General features: G+C 39.4%; 1 protein-coding gene across 1 annotated transcript in view; it reads right to left on the bottom strand.

Annotated features, from left to right (window-relative positions):
• The window catches only part of SLC12A1 (solute carrier family 12 member 1), a gene marked incomplete at its 5' end in the record, with an annotated part of 108,288 nt that overhangs the window by 41,404 nt on the left and 52,117 nt on the right, over positions 1-14,767 (bottom strand). Inside the window, 4 exon segments of the mRNA NM_001170971.1 lie at positions 6,899-7,010; positions 7,785-7,884; positions 11,785-11,940; positions 14,250-14,351. Coding sequence (NP_001164442.1) covers positions 6,899-7,010; positions 7,785-7,884; positions 11,785-11,940; positions 14,250-14,351 — 470 coding nt within the window.

Genomic DNA, 14,767 nt, shown 5'->3' with positions numbered 1-14,767 from the left:
AGTAAAACACAGCTGTGTAAAAATGAACTCTGGCCATCCTGAGTCATTTTTATGGAGCTATGAAGCAAGGAGGCACTGTCTATCCTGAAATGCTGTTTGAAATAGTATTAATACAGTACTTAGTACAAAGTCTGAAAAATAGTTGTGCTCATTCAAGCATGATTTTTCTTATTTTGAATGAGTGCTCACAATCTCATTGAAGACCCAGGCCTATTTCTATTACTGCGTTTGTTCTATAAGAGAGCTACAAGAAGAGTGAACTCAGAGTCAGGGTCCTGGGTTTAGATATTGCTATGGCACTGACTAGGTATTATTCTGGGTGTGTCATTTGTCCTGTCTTGATGTATGCCCTACATTTATAAAAATAAGTTGATTGCCTGAGTCATCACTGCTCAGTATGATAGCCTTTGTCCAGAGTTGCTATTGAGCACTTGAAATGTGGCTAGTTCATTCTGAGATGTGATAGAAGTGTAATATATACACTGGATTTTGAAGCCTCAGTACCAAAAAGGTATGAAATATCTCAATGTTTCTATATTGATTGAATATTGAAATAATATTTTGGATATATTGGGTTAGATAAAATACATTATTTAAAAAGACTTTACCTATTTCTTATTTCCGTTTTACCTTGTGACTAGCAAATTTTAAATTACCTATGTGGCACAAACTATATTTACATTGCAGAACAGTAGATGAGCTCTGGGGTCCCTTTCATTTTAATATTCTATTTAGATTGAATCAAATTCTTTATATGGTTATTTTTACAGTTTATTTTCTACACCTGCCAACTTTTAAAATTAAAAGCAAACATCCGCCGGTGCCGTGGCTCACTAGGCTAATCCTCCACCTGCAGTGCTGGCACCACGGGTTCTAGTCCTGGTTGGGGTGCCAGATTCTGTCCTGGTTGCTCCTCTTCCAGTCCAGCTCTCTGCTGTGGCCTGGAAGTGCAGTGGAGGATGGCCCAGGTCCTTGGGCCCTGCACTCACATGGGAGACCATGAGGAAGCACCTGGCTCCTGGCTTCGAATCGGCGCAACGCGCCAGCCGTAGTTGCCACTTAGGGGGTGAACCAACGGCAAAAGGAAGACCTTTCTCTCTGTCTCTCTCTCACTCACTGTCTAACTCTGCCTGTCATTAAAAAAAAAAAAAAAAACCTTCAATGAAGAAAGAAGAGGCTGAGAATCAGGGAAGACATGAACAGAAGACATGAACGAAAGAAAGAAAGATCAAAGCTAGCTCAGTTTTCCAGTGTGTCAGTGCATTTTGAACCATTGGTTCATTCTAGACTCCGTCAACTGCAAGGGAAAGAAGGGGTAGTCTGTTAAAGGAAGCTCAATGGTATTGACAGTTGTTGGATGAAGAATAAACAACAACTAAGTTGTTGGACCATCAGTATATTGGGTTCTAGCCAATGACCATGAGCCTTGCAGAAAATGGCATTTATTTAAATAAATACAATCAAATGTATATCTTTTAGCATTACAAAGATGCATACTAAACATTAATGAGAAAGAGATTTCCTTTAATGCTTAAATTTACCATATTGAGAAGTAACAAAAACATTTCATATAGAAACTTTTTTCTTAAAAGCAATTATAATAGCTTTATCATGCATTTATTAATGTAAGGCTAGCCTTCAGTGCAAATGTAGGAAGGATAGTGAAAACGAACAAAGAGAAAAGATACCATGAAATACCATTACCCAACATTCAAGAATGTCATAATCACAAAAATGAACTTTATCACCCAGTTACAATATTTTAGAAGCTAGCTTCAGTTGAGATCTAAAATAGGAGTACATAAATTAATTCTGGATTTGAGCAAAGAAGATTTAAAAATCTTATATATAGTATAACTTGGACAGTGATTGAGAAATCAGTAAAGAATTTCTGATTGTTTAGTCTGGAGAAGCTAATGTTAACTGCTTCAAATAAGTGAATATCGTGACAAGGGATTTTGCAAAGAAGTTCTGACCTCATTAGGATCAAACAGAAGAATTTGGACCAAGTGCAATATTCTTTCCAGCTTTTATTTTTTAAAACACTGGGAGTCTTACTTGTCTTTGTGTTCATTGCTGCTTTGGTTGGAAATGTGGAAAGGAGTTTTTTTTCCCTATCTGATTTGATCCATATTTTATCTCACCCTGCATCCTGGTGCCCATTCATAGGTCATTTCATTCTTTCTGTCTTTGGTCATGTCACCATTTTATTAACATCATGACATAGACTTGCTGACAAAAGGAGAATAGATGCATCTAAAAAGCACACATTTTTTATTGGGGGGAGTGAAAGGTGGAATTAAGAAGAGGGCAATAGAAGAAAAAATGAGAATTATAGTTTTCTCTGGAGTATTTGGACTTGGGCAGCTCTCCATTATGCATGGAGTTAGGTGATGGTTGTATGCTCTGAATTTTCTTGAGATCTTCTCTGAGAGAAAGAGAGAGATTTAGACTTTATTAAGGTATTTAATAAAATTTCAGAACAGGAGAGAAAGGTAAGTTGGCATTTTGTTAGGAGGGGAATCTGTGTGAGGAAGCTGACCAAAAGCTCCCTTTTCTCTTTCACAATGAAGAGAGGACAAAGTTTAAGGTAATGTCAAAGAATGGGAAAAACAGGAACCAAATAGGTACACATCTTGGTATGCATGTGTGAAATGATGCTAAGAATACATAAGCTTTAGATAACAGGACCTCTGCAGTCAGAAAACCATGGGTCTGGAATGGCACTGAAGGGGCTTCAGCTTGACCTGAACTTTTGATTTCATTTAAAAAGTGAGTGGGAGAATTTATGACAAATATGCTAATAGCTGTTAATTTAACTAGGAGAGGTAGAATATGGGTCTCACTCAATTTCACATGAAATTGCCCATATTCAACAGTATTGTTCTTAAAGGATATAAATTTCATGATTCAACCAAATATTTTTCTTATTGTCTTAAAATGAAAATAGAAAGCCTTTTGCAAATTTTAAGACAAACAACATTTAGAAAATAAGGAAGTGGCATATTTTAGGGCAATAATGACTTCATCTGACTTACATTCTAAATCCAAGATCAATTGAATCAACTTTTGTTCTTGAAAAGTATATGTTTTTATTTGTTTTCATAATAACAATAATAAAAAATACTCTGCCTTTAAATGCAAGCCTGAGAAGTACGTGGATGAGGGACTGCTGAAGTATGATGCCTCCTCACATAGGAAAGTTAAGTGTGAGCTGACACCACTGGACTTTTATAACTAACATGGTATACCTAGAGAATTAAGGGTACATAAATTAAAACTAAGTTATCTTCAATTATTGGATTAATTATCTCTTCATCTACTGTGATTTAAAGTGAGAAAACTAATTGATAAAGAAAGTCAGTGCTTATTTATGTCATAATATCTAGGATGGAACTAGTGAAGGTTAAAATTTGCAGCTCCTGACTCAGTACTTGCTTTTCATGGAACCTACTTAACTTAGGTAAGCTCGGAAATATGAGGAATACTAGAAGGTGAAGTCCTATTCCTTCTTTTTTCTATGGTGATGGGAACAAGACTCAAAGAACAAAATTACTTAGAGCCTCTTGAGATAGAAGTATGTTATTAGTTTACTATATGGTAATTCAAAGAAGAACAGCCAATATTTTAAAACTTTATGAAGCTGGATTTCTGAAAAGGACCCCCCCAATTTGTCTCAATAATTGTCCCTTTATCTGAAATATGCAGGATGAATAGGATACAAGGAAGAAAAGGGAGGTACAATTTGGATGAGTGAGAGTAAGAGCTACTTGGATAGGTAAATGGCCATAATGTGTGTTTGAGGTCCAGCAGAAAGTATAGTTCTCTTATTTCAAATTTCCATGGCTTCTGGGGCCATGGCCTCTGGCCCTTCAAAACTGCTTTGGTTGCAGGAAATGGCAGCTGGAGCCAAATGTTTTTAATCTACCTATCAATATCAAAATTCCAATGAATTCCAGGTCTTGTTCCTTTCTGGTAGCCTAACAGGACTCCAAGCACACACTTCAGTAGCTGAAGGCCACCAGATGCAGGTAGCAGAAAGCCAGAGTACTGTGATTAATCCAGTTTGAGTACATGGTACATATCTCACTGCTCAATCATGATCAAAATGCTAGATGCCTAAAAAATTCAAAATCCAGTGTTTGAAGCTGGTTTTTCTAAGAGGATGCTTTAGTTGAAAGTACTGTTTTTCTGGAATGAAAATGACAACTATGGCACATCAAAAATAATGATAATTACAACAAAATCAGTAATAACAACTCAAATTAAGTGAGAATTTATTATTTAATAGCTACCAAATTGAGTACTTGGAAGTTTATCTTATGTGATTCTCACAGCAACTTGTAACATAGGTATTGTTTTGATTTTCATTTTATAGTAGAAAATTGAGGCACAGAGAAACAAAATTATGCACCCAAAGGATTCACATCTAACAGGTGACAAAACAGTGACTCAAACTGAATAGTTTCAAAAGTCTGAGCACCAGCTTCCTACAGTTGTAAACAAAATTGTCATTGTTGGGGTAGGCATTGTGACACAGTGGACTAAGCCATGGCTAGAGATGTCTGTATTCCATATCACAGTTTGATATGCCAGTTTGAGTTCTGGCTTTTCTGCTTCCAATCTAACTTTCTGTGAATACATCCTGGGAGACAGCAGATGATGGCCCAGTAATTGGGTTCCTGCCATCTACAAGGGAGACCTCAATGGAGTTCAGGGCTCCTGACATCAGCCTGGCTTAGCCCTGATTGTTGTGGACATTTGGGGAGTAAGTGAGTGGAAGGGGGAACTCTCATTCTCTCTCATCTGCCTTCTGTAGGTGAAAAAATAATACATTTCTGAAAATTGTTGTTGTCTTGTCACCATTATTATTTAACATTTTCCACAAAGTTGGCCTAACCATCAACTACTTGTGCTTTTGGATAAAAGATTCTAGTGGAGTGCTGACTCTCCCCACATCCCTTTCCATCTGTTTCTTTGCAAAGATGACTGACAACTGAGCCTAAAAGCCTAGAAATGCTAACAGCATCTGAAACCCCAGCAGCTCAAAGAAAGTAATTAATTGAAAAGTCATTAACTGATCCAGTAAATACTTTCTGTTCCCAGGAGAACCTTGGCACCTGGGAACAAGACTTAGGGTCTACATGAAGAAACCAGCACAGTGCTGTACACTGTGGTCCAGCATACATGTCAAACAACCAGCGCCTTTGGAAGCACAGACTTAGGTACCTACTTCAAATGAAACGATAATTTGGAATTATACTCCTTTATTATAGTTAAGCAGCAAAGGGTTAATTAAAAGCACTATATCTTGTCCCTGTAGACTTCCTTACTAATATATGACTGTTTATACTCCCAGTTCATTTCTCCAGTCCTGAAGATATTTTATTGCCTGTTAAACTGAGTTTTCTCTAAATTGCTGGAGAAGAGAAACACCCCAAACTGCTTATCCCATCAAAACTGGCTTCTATATTATATTGGCCAAAATGAAATCCACTAATCCAGGGCACCAAAGTTGATAATAAGAGAGCAGGGTGCTTGATAAGATTTTTTAAAATCCTTTGGAGTCTCAGTTGGCCATTACTTACCCTGTCAATCTTATGTATTAAGTAGGATTCCCCACACCCCCACTCCTGGATAATTGCATTGAGTTATATTGTTTGAGTTACTATCATATAAGCATCGAAAGGAGAGAGAATATAACCAACTTGCTTCATACAGCATTTAGAATATCAGTGTTGGTCATGATGAAATGTGGTAAATTAGCCCCCTGCCTCAAGGCAGAGTTGACTGGCCTGAGTCACACAACTCCCTGATAACCCTATTCCTCAGCCAGTACAGAAATTTAAATAGTGGTGGCTGATGCTAATAATGGATACAGGTCTTTTCAGGCATTTTCCTCATGGCGTAACACAGAGCATTCCCAAGTGCCCTGAACTGACATTCTGGCGCATTGTGTGATCTAGTGATAATGCAAATTTCGTGAATCTCAATTCTCAATCAGTAAAATGAGAACAGGGCTTCTTTTCCTCTCTTGCTCATCAGGCTGTTGTGTGGACTGAATAAGAAAAACTAGGAAAATACTTTGAAGAATAGTATTTAAATATCATCAAATATACATTGATAGATAAGGATTTTTTGAATGGTGTGTGTGTATGTGTGTTAGAGAGAGAGAGAGAGAATGAATTATAGGAATACAATAATGGTAGGCTAGTTTGTAGAACTTGTACTTAATATTTTATCTTAACTTTTATGTTTTCTCTCCACTTAAGAAATTGGTTAATAATTATACGTAAATTTTTAGCACCTACTTGTAATATTTCCTAGAAAAATCATCAATAAAGTATTATTAATCTACAATATATTTCGTGAACAAGAAGGAATTTGTTCAGCTCTAGCTTTACCAAAGACATAGAAAAGTTGGTTTAATTCCTGGATATTTCTAGTGCTATCAGGTTTATACAAATATTTAATCTAAATTCTATGTGCTGTAAGTTAGGGCCTTTTTGTCTGCTTCTCTCATTATCAGTTAATCTCCATAATAATGCTTAATCTGGCTCATTCCATCCTTTAATGTTACTGTGGACCATTAGCAGCCCAATGCTTTTATTTTATTTCTGAGTCAGTCTCTTTTTCTTGATTCAAAGGCCATCATTTGGAAATATTTATCACTTTAAGTTGGTCTCCTATGAAATTGGAAATACATTTCATCCACCCATTTAAATTCTAGATCGTGGGCCTTTGCTAGTCCTTATTGTATGAATCAAAGAAGAAGTCTTTTGCTCAAACTCTTTAGCCATTTGCTTGTTTTCTTCATGTATCTTCTCTGCTCACTTAAAATAACCCAAAGTGAGCAGAAAGGAAAAAAAGCATTTCCCTTGGATGAAGTGGCTCTTACCACAAAGACTTCACAACAGATGCAAAGGCCACTGTTCTTGGTAAAGGCGTATGTAATGTCCAAGAGAGCAGGTCTGGTCATGGGTCCCCCTGTTAAGACAATGCACTGGGGTCTGGAAGTGGAGAAGAGGTGGATGTGAGAACTGGACATCACAAAAAGCTTGTGTACCCAGAATTAACCCAAAGAAATGGCAGATACAGAAGGCTTGACAGGTGGCACAACCTCTTCCCTAATTATTTCCTAGGTTTCCCACCAGAGTTCTCGAATCACCCTGCTTGTCCATCTTGCTGTCTCTGTATTCTAAATTTAATTACTCACAACAGAATTTGAATAAGGGAAAGGTAGTCTTGTGTTTCCTCTCCCACCCTCTCTGGACACCACCCTATCCCAAATCTGAATACAACCTTTTCTTCTCTGACCAGTACTTTCATGCTTCTTAGTCTTATCCTCCTAGTAAGCTTGAGTTTTGAGGTTCCATTCAAAATAAGAGATAATAAGGGAAGAGCTAAACACAAGTTACTTCTCTTAAAAATCTGGTAAGCTGTAAGGCCTTAAGGTCAATAGACATGATTCCAGTGATTAACATGTGTGTATTTGGCGACATCTCTCTGAAATCACATCACTTGGGTCACCTCTCTATTTCTACACATGGCAGGTAACCCCTGGTCCTATGAGGGGCTATGGTTTAAAGCGAGCATTGCTCAGAGTGGAAGGAGAGAAGCACTCACACACAGGAAGTGTGGTCATGAAAACATAGCAGTTTCACATGACTGCTCATTTTTACAGTATACCTATAAAGCTTATTGCTACTTCTGTGCTCTCATCTCCCATACAGGAAAGGCACTTCTCATGTGCAACATCAGGATGCCTGAGAAACGAATTTTACCTGAAATTTTTCACATGATCTTCCACTGTGGTTAATTCTAGAGCATTGTCTAAAGCACTAACGTAGGAAAGCGCCTGTGTGGAGGAGCCCCAGTTTACATCTGTGGACGAAGGAGAAAATTGGCATAAAAAGCATTGACCTTTTGTCTGTATACCATGAATAACTTTCACAAACCATTCCCTTCTATAATTTTCCTGGGCTATGCTGGCAGTGATGAACGCCGCAATTAGAGAAAATATAATGTAATATTTCCTAGAAAGAGCATTTTGTTTTTCTTGAATTGTGTGGATCTTTAGTAGAGAGACTTCCTTTCAGCTGGGGCTCCTCTAAAGTTGCAGTTCCAGAAACCTTGCTTGGTGGAAGAGGCACGTTATAGCCAGAGGGATGTGAGAAAATGGTCAGCATCTGAGTTACGTTCAAGCGATCTTCAAAAATTCTTAAATCAAAAAGAAAAGAGGTATTTCCATATACACAGTGTGCCATGATCTTTATATTTTGAACAGTAAAACTGACTAGCTCAGGAATTTTTAGTTCTAGATGTCCACAAAGAGGGTTGAGCTTTCTTATCAAGAATATTTATAATTTAACTTTTTTTAGAATCTAACCTTATAATAAGGGAGGTCAGCACTATCATTTATTATTTTAGGTTTTCTTTACAAATTTAAATATTGAATAGGTCCTCTAAGCTTTTTTTTAAAGATGTATTTATTTATTTGAAAGTTGGAGTTACACAGAGAGAGAGGAGAGTCAGAGAGAGAGAGAGAGAGAGAGAGAGAGAGAGAGAGATCTTTTATCTGCTGGTTCACTCCCCAACTGGCCACAACAGCTGGAGCTGCTCCAATCTGAAGCCAGGAGTCAGGAACTTCTTCTGGGTCTCCTACGTGTGTGCAAGGGCTCAAGAGCTTGGGCCATCTTCCACTGCTTTCCCAGGCCATAGCAAAAAGCTGGATCAGAAGTGGAGCAGCTGGGACTCGATCCAGTGGCCATATGGGATGCCAGCACTGCAGGCGGCGGCTTTACCAGCCCCAGCCCTGGCCCTCTTTAAGTTTTATGAGAAGTCCCTGATAGGAACACACAGTTCCACCCCAGATGACAGACAGGAACTGTTCTCCCCAGCCTTGCTCTGGAGAGTGAAGGAAGGGGTTTGAAAATGATTTTCTGGAAATAAAGAAAATATCAGGGGCCAGCACTGTGGCATAGCAGGTAAAGCCGCTGCCTGCAGTCCCAGCATCCCATATGGGTGCCAGTTGAAGTCTCAGCTGCTCCACTTCTAGTCTAGCTCTCTGCTATGGCCTGGGAAAGCAGTAGAAGATGGCCCAGGTCCTTGGGCCTCTGCACCTACTTGGAAGACCCAGAAGAAGCTCCCGGCTCCTGGCTTTGGATCAGAGCAGCTCTGGCCATTGCAGCCAATTGGGGAGTGAACCAGTGGATGGAAGACCTCTCTCTTTCTGCCTCTACTTTTCTCTCTGTGTAACTTTACTTTCAAGTAAATAAATAAACCTTAAAAAAAGAAAATATTAGTACTGTTTATGTACTATTCACTAGAGTTTAAAGGAGTGAAAACTGTACCATTTGGCCGGCGCTGCGGCTCAATAGGCTAATCCTCTGCCTATGGCGCCGGCACTCGGGGTTCTAGTCCCGGTTGGGGCGCCGGACTCTGTCCCCGTTGCCCCTCTTCCAGGTCAGCTTTCTGCTGTGGCCCAGGAAGGCAGTGGAGGATGGCCCAAGTGCTTGGGCCCTGCACCCCATGGGAGACCAGGAATAAGTACCTGGCTCCTGCCTTTGGAGGGCCCTGCACCCCATGGGAGACCAGGATAAGTACCTGGCTCCTGCCTTTGGATCAGCGCGGTGCGCCGGCAACAGCGCGCTGGCCGCGGCGGCCATTGGAGGGTGAACCAACGGTAAAGGAAGACCTTTCTTTCTGTCTCTCTCTCTCACTCTCCACTCTGCCTGTCAAAAAACAAAACAAAACAAAAAACAAAAAACAAACAAAAAAACCTACCGTTCAATTGGATACTTGTATGATTTAAATTAATCTTGAACCATGTTTTATATACCATATACAAAAATTAACCCCAAATGGACAACAAATTCAAATATGTTTCCCAGTGACACAGGGAAGGATATCTTAGATCATATACAAAATTCTAAATCATAAGAGAAAAAAAGATAGACTCAATGTAAATTAATAAATTAGGAACTTCTATTCTTCAAAACAAACTATAAAGAAAATACAAAGAGAAGCCACAAACCTGGAGAAAATATTTACAAAACACATACTGCTAAAGAATTTACATCTAGAATATATAAAGAACTCTCACAAAGAGTTCTCTACTAAAGAGCCACACAATTCAAAGAACAACTAAAAAAAAATGAGGAAATATTTAAATACCTGACCAAAGAAGATATTTTGATGACTGATATGTTCAAAAGCATGGGGAAATGCAAATTAAACCACAATAAGATGGGACTACACATCTATTAGAATGGTTTTTAAAATATCAACGGATAATTCTACATGTTGACAAGGCTGTGGAGCAACCAGCACTCATTCATTGCTGGTAGGAGTTCCATTACTACAACGGAAAATAATTTGGCAGTTTCTTATAAAGTTACAAATATATACTTGCTGTATAAACTGAAATATCACTCTTAGATATGTACTCAAAAGAAACAAAAAAAACCACAATCCTGTGCATGACTAGTTATAGCAGCTTTATATATAATCACTATAAAGAGGAAATAATCCAGATTTTCATCAACTGGCTTTTGAAAACAATTTGTGATATATTCATACAACAGAATAATACTACTTAATAATACAAAAGAACAAACTACACAGGAAACAACATGAATGAATGTAAAAACATATGCTAAGTGAATGGTGGCACACTCAAAGGCCATACACCACATGATTCTATTTGTATGATATTCTAGACAAGTCAAACCTATAAATAAAAGTCAGAAAAGCAGTTGCCAGGGGCTAAGTTGGGAGGAAAGAGATTGACTATGTAGGGATGTCAGAGAACTTTTGGGTGGTGAAGCTATTTCATGTCTTGACCACGGTGGTGGTTATAGGATTACTTACATTTGTCAAGGTCAGCATTGTGGTGTAGCAGATAAAGCCACTGCCTAGGATGGTGATATCCCTTATGGGCACCAGTTTATGTCCCAGCTGCTTCACTTCCAATCCAGCTCCCTGTTAATGACTGAGGAAAGTAGCTGAAGATGGCCCCAGTGTTTGGGCCCCTGCTACCCATGTAGGAGACCCAGATTAAGCTCTTGGCTCTTCAGCCCAGGCCAGTGCTGGCCAATGCGGCCATCTAGGGAGTGAACCATTGGATGGAAGATTCTCTCTCTCTCTCTCTCTGTATCTCTGCCTCTCAAAATAAATAAATAAATCTTTTTTTAAAAGCCTAGGTTAAGTGTTCACTCAATAAATATTCATTAAGTGCTTACTGAGAGCTTAATCATGGAAACACAAGCCATAAACTGGGAATGTTTCCTTGGATGACTCTAGTCAAAGTTAATCATTCCCCTTTTCTCAGTATTTTGGTATTACTCTTCTTATGCTACCTGCTATATTGTATTACGATTCATTCCCTAAGTTTGTGGCTGTAAACTCCTTGAGGACAGGAACTATATCTCATTTACCAGGATATTAGAGGCAGAAGGTGATGCCATAGAAAGCTTATGGGGTTTCATCATACACCTCTGGTTAAAATGTTAGTTTTATCACATCACTGTGGCAAGTGGTCAACACTTTGAACCCCAGTTTATTCATCTGTAAAGTGGGACTAGCATTACTTAACATATGGCATTATTGTGAGGATTGAATGAACTCATGGCATGTACTAGGTGCTCAATAGGGTTTACTATTATTATTCTTATATTGTTAACATCTATGACACACCTATGCACATAAAAGTTGCCCAATAAATGTTTAATGAATGGGTAAAAAGAGATTTGGAAATTCTGTCCTATACAGTCCTTATCTTACCTGGCTTCTTATAAGTCACATAGATGTAGAGGAAGAACTCAATGACATAGGTGATGACAGCTGCCCACCAGTTGATGACAAACATGACTGCACAGCACAGAACAGCTCCAAAAAGAGATACCCACATGTTGTAAATTCCATATGCAGGTCTCCATCCTGAAATTTTAAAAAAAGATACAGAAGGAAAGCAGGCAAGATTCTTTTTTTCCTTTTAAAAAGAATCAACATTTTAAAGTCATTTTCCTAACCCTGTGACTGTTTTTCCATAGTCTTGGTTCCCTTGTTTATCAAAGTGGTGTCTATACCAAATAGGATGCTTTGAAATTTAGACAATGTTAAGAGTCTAACATCCTCCTACTCGTGACCACTCATGATCTTTCCATACTTCCTGCATGCCAAATGATTGTCTTCCCAAACTACCAACCCTTAAGCATCTAATGCCATAAGGAATGGAAAGGAGAAAAGAGGGGAAAGAGGAACTTCTTGTTGGTCCAAAAAGAGGTTAGTACAGTGAGCTTCCTGTTCCCATGGAGAAGACAGAGCAGTCATCAAGGGCCATTCTGTTTGACATTTTGGCAGCTTTTCATTACCCCAAGAAAATAGTGATCTATGGGAAAAGAGGAAAAACGCTTGTAGCAATGGCATCTTCAACTCAGTGCATTAATAGAGCATGCATTATTTTTCATAATTCCTACATGTGTAGGGGGTTTCTGTGTTCCATCAGACCCTGAAAGGAAGGAAGTTGAGAGACAGTATGTTCAGGATGGGGAAATCCTGATTAGGAGGGCACATTTGAGGTGTGGGTCAAGGACATTTTAATTGTTGGTTGCCAAATCACAACAGTTTTTAAAGTCCCCAGGAGCAATTTCCTGAACGGCCACAAGATGGAAATAGCACTGTAAGAACATCACAGGAAATATCCTTAATATTTTTTTTCTGATTCTGACTTTCTTCAGAAGAGTGTGTGTGTGTGTGTGTGTGTGTGTGTGTGTGAGAGAGAGAGAGAGAGAGAGGGAGAGAGAGAGAAAGTTCTGGGTTTCACCTATATGGTTTTGTATCCCCCTCTTCCCCTTCTTCTTTTTACTTTTTTCTCTGCCACTAGGAGGGGACTTCAATACATTTTGGGGAAAAGATGTTTATTTTGATGCAACAATTTTTTTTAAATCCATGCCTAGTTTTTTCATTATGTGAACTTTCCATGATTAAAAGACTAATCATGGGCCGGCGCCGCGGCTCACTAGGCTAATCCTCCGCCTTGCGGCGCAGGCACACCGGGTTCTAGTCCCGGTCGGGGCGCCAGATTCTGTCCCAGTTGCCCCTCTTCCAGGCCAGCTCTCTGCTGTGGCCAGGGAGTGCAGTGGAGGATGGCCCAGGTGCTTGGGCCCTGCACCCCATGGGAGACCAGGAAAAAGCACCTGGCTCCTGGCTCCTGCCATCGGATCAGCGCAGTGCGCCAGCCGCAGCGCGCCGGCCGCGGCGGCCATTGGAGGGTGAACCAACGGCAAAAGGAGGACCTTTCTCTCTGTCTCTCTCTCTCACTGTCCACTCTGCCTGTCAAAAAAAAAAAAAAAAAAAAAAAAAAAAGACTAATCATGTTACTTCACTTTGCTTTTGGAGGATGGCCAAAACATGCATAGGATTACACAACAAAACAGAAGTGAAAGTCCTTGGTTATCTTCTGTAGCCTTGTATCTAGTAGATAGAGGTTCCCCTTCCATCTCTATTTTGTCTTACTGGCAACAGGTTTTCCAAAGGAGGCTGAAAATCATGGCAGGCTCTGAAAGAGTAGAAATGTGTTGATATCCCCAATAAAATGCCTTGTAGTGAAAAAAATTTTGAGGATTGATAATGACAAGTCTCAAATCTGGCAGAAAAGCAGAAGAAACTCTGTTGGCCAATGGAAGCAAGGAAGAGATGAGGAGTGACTAGACGGGAGGAGGTTCTTTGGTCTGAAATTTTGAACGACTTTAAACTGTGGTCCAAGGAGTGCACTGATGCCAGGGGCATCAATGTGATGGGGCCCCATGTGAATCTGCATTGCCTGCTCTCAGCAGGTAATTATTGGAACTACTCATCCTTCTCTTCTGCACCATGGGCAGGAAGCAAATTGATAGTAAGGAAGTTTCAAATATACACATTTATTCCACTTCTGTGGTCACTTTCACCCTGGAAATAAATAGTGGTGTTTTTCTACTGCTGAAATAAATGTGGTTTCTCTTGCAATGAATAATTTATTGCCACAGGAGAAAATTGACTTTACGGTTGGTCAAAAAGGCCATTGCTCAAATGATTCTTTTTCTATTTCAGAAGTCATACCCCAACTCACCAAAATAAAGTGGATTACACTGCCCACTAGGATATAAGAAAACATATAAACACAGATTGAACACTTTTCACTGACTTATTTTATTGAGACAAACTCACTGTTTGCTTAGACTTATTTTAGTTTTGATATGAAAACTTACCTGGAGATTTGGCATAAGAGGCATGGAAGCAGGAGAAATTAATAAGCGCATAAGAGGCCAGGAAAAAGTTGGAGATGATGGGAGCAATGGTGTTCAGCTCCGCTGTAAAAAGGGGCAGAATTGAACATGTACTGATGAGTGATGAGAGCAGGGGCTGAACAGCTGTTCCCGCCTGGAAGCTTGACTTTATTTGGAAATTGAAAACACAGCTCGCATCTGTCAAAGTTTAAGAAGCTAGTGATTTTTCTTGGGGGCTGCATATAATATTGTGAGCCAGAGTTTCCACAAGAGAAGAAGCAAGAGAACCTACCAATCAAAAATCAGGTCATCAAGACCTCTGCCTGTAAGAAAGTCAAGTGGGAGTTGCTTAGAAGGTTTAGGGGCTGGACATACAATCAACTCCCCTGTAGCCATTCTGGAGGCACTGTAGCATGTGTTCTTTATCTGCTATGTCTACAATCAAAAGGCTCTGCAGGGTGACGAATTAGTTAGATACCTGTGCATCATAAACTCCAAAT

Source organism: Oryctolagus cuniculus, chromosome 12, assembly GCF_964237555.1.
Source record: "Oryctolagus cuniculus chromosome 12, mOryCun1.1, whole genome shotgun sequence".
Lineage (NCBI taxonomy): Eukaryota > Metazoa > Chordata > Mammalia > Lagomorpha > Leporidae > Oryctolagus > Oryctolagus cuniculus.
The sequence above is the reverse complement of the archived record's forward strand: the minus strand, read 5'-3'. Positions and strand labels throughout refer to the sequence as shown.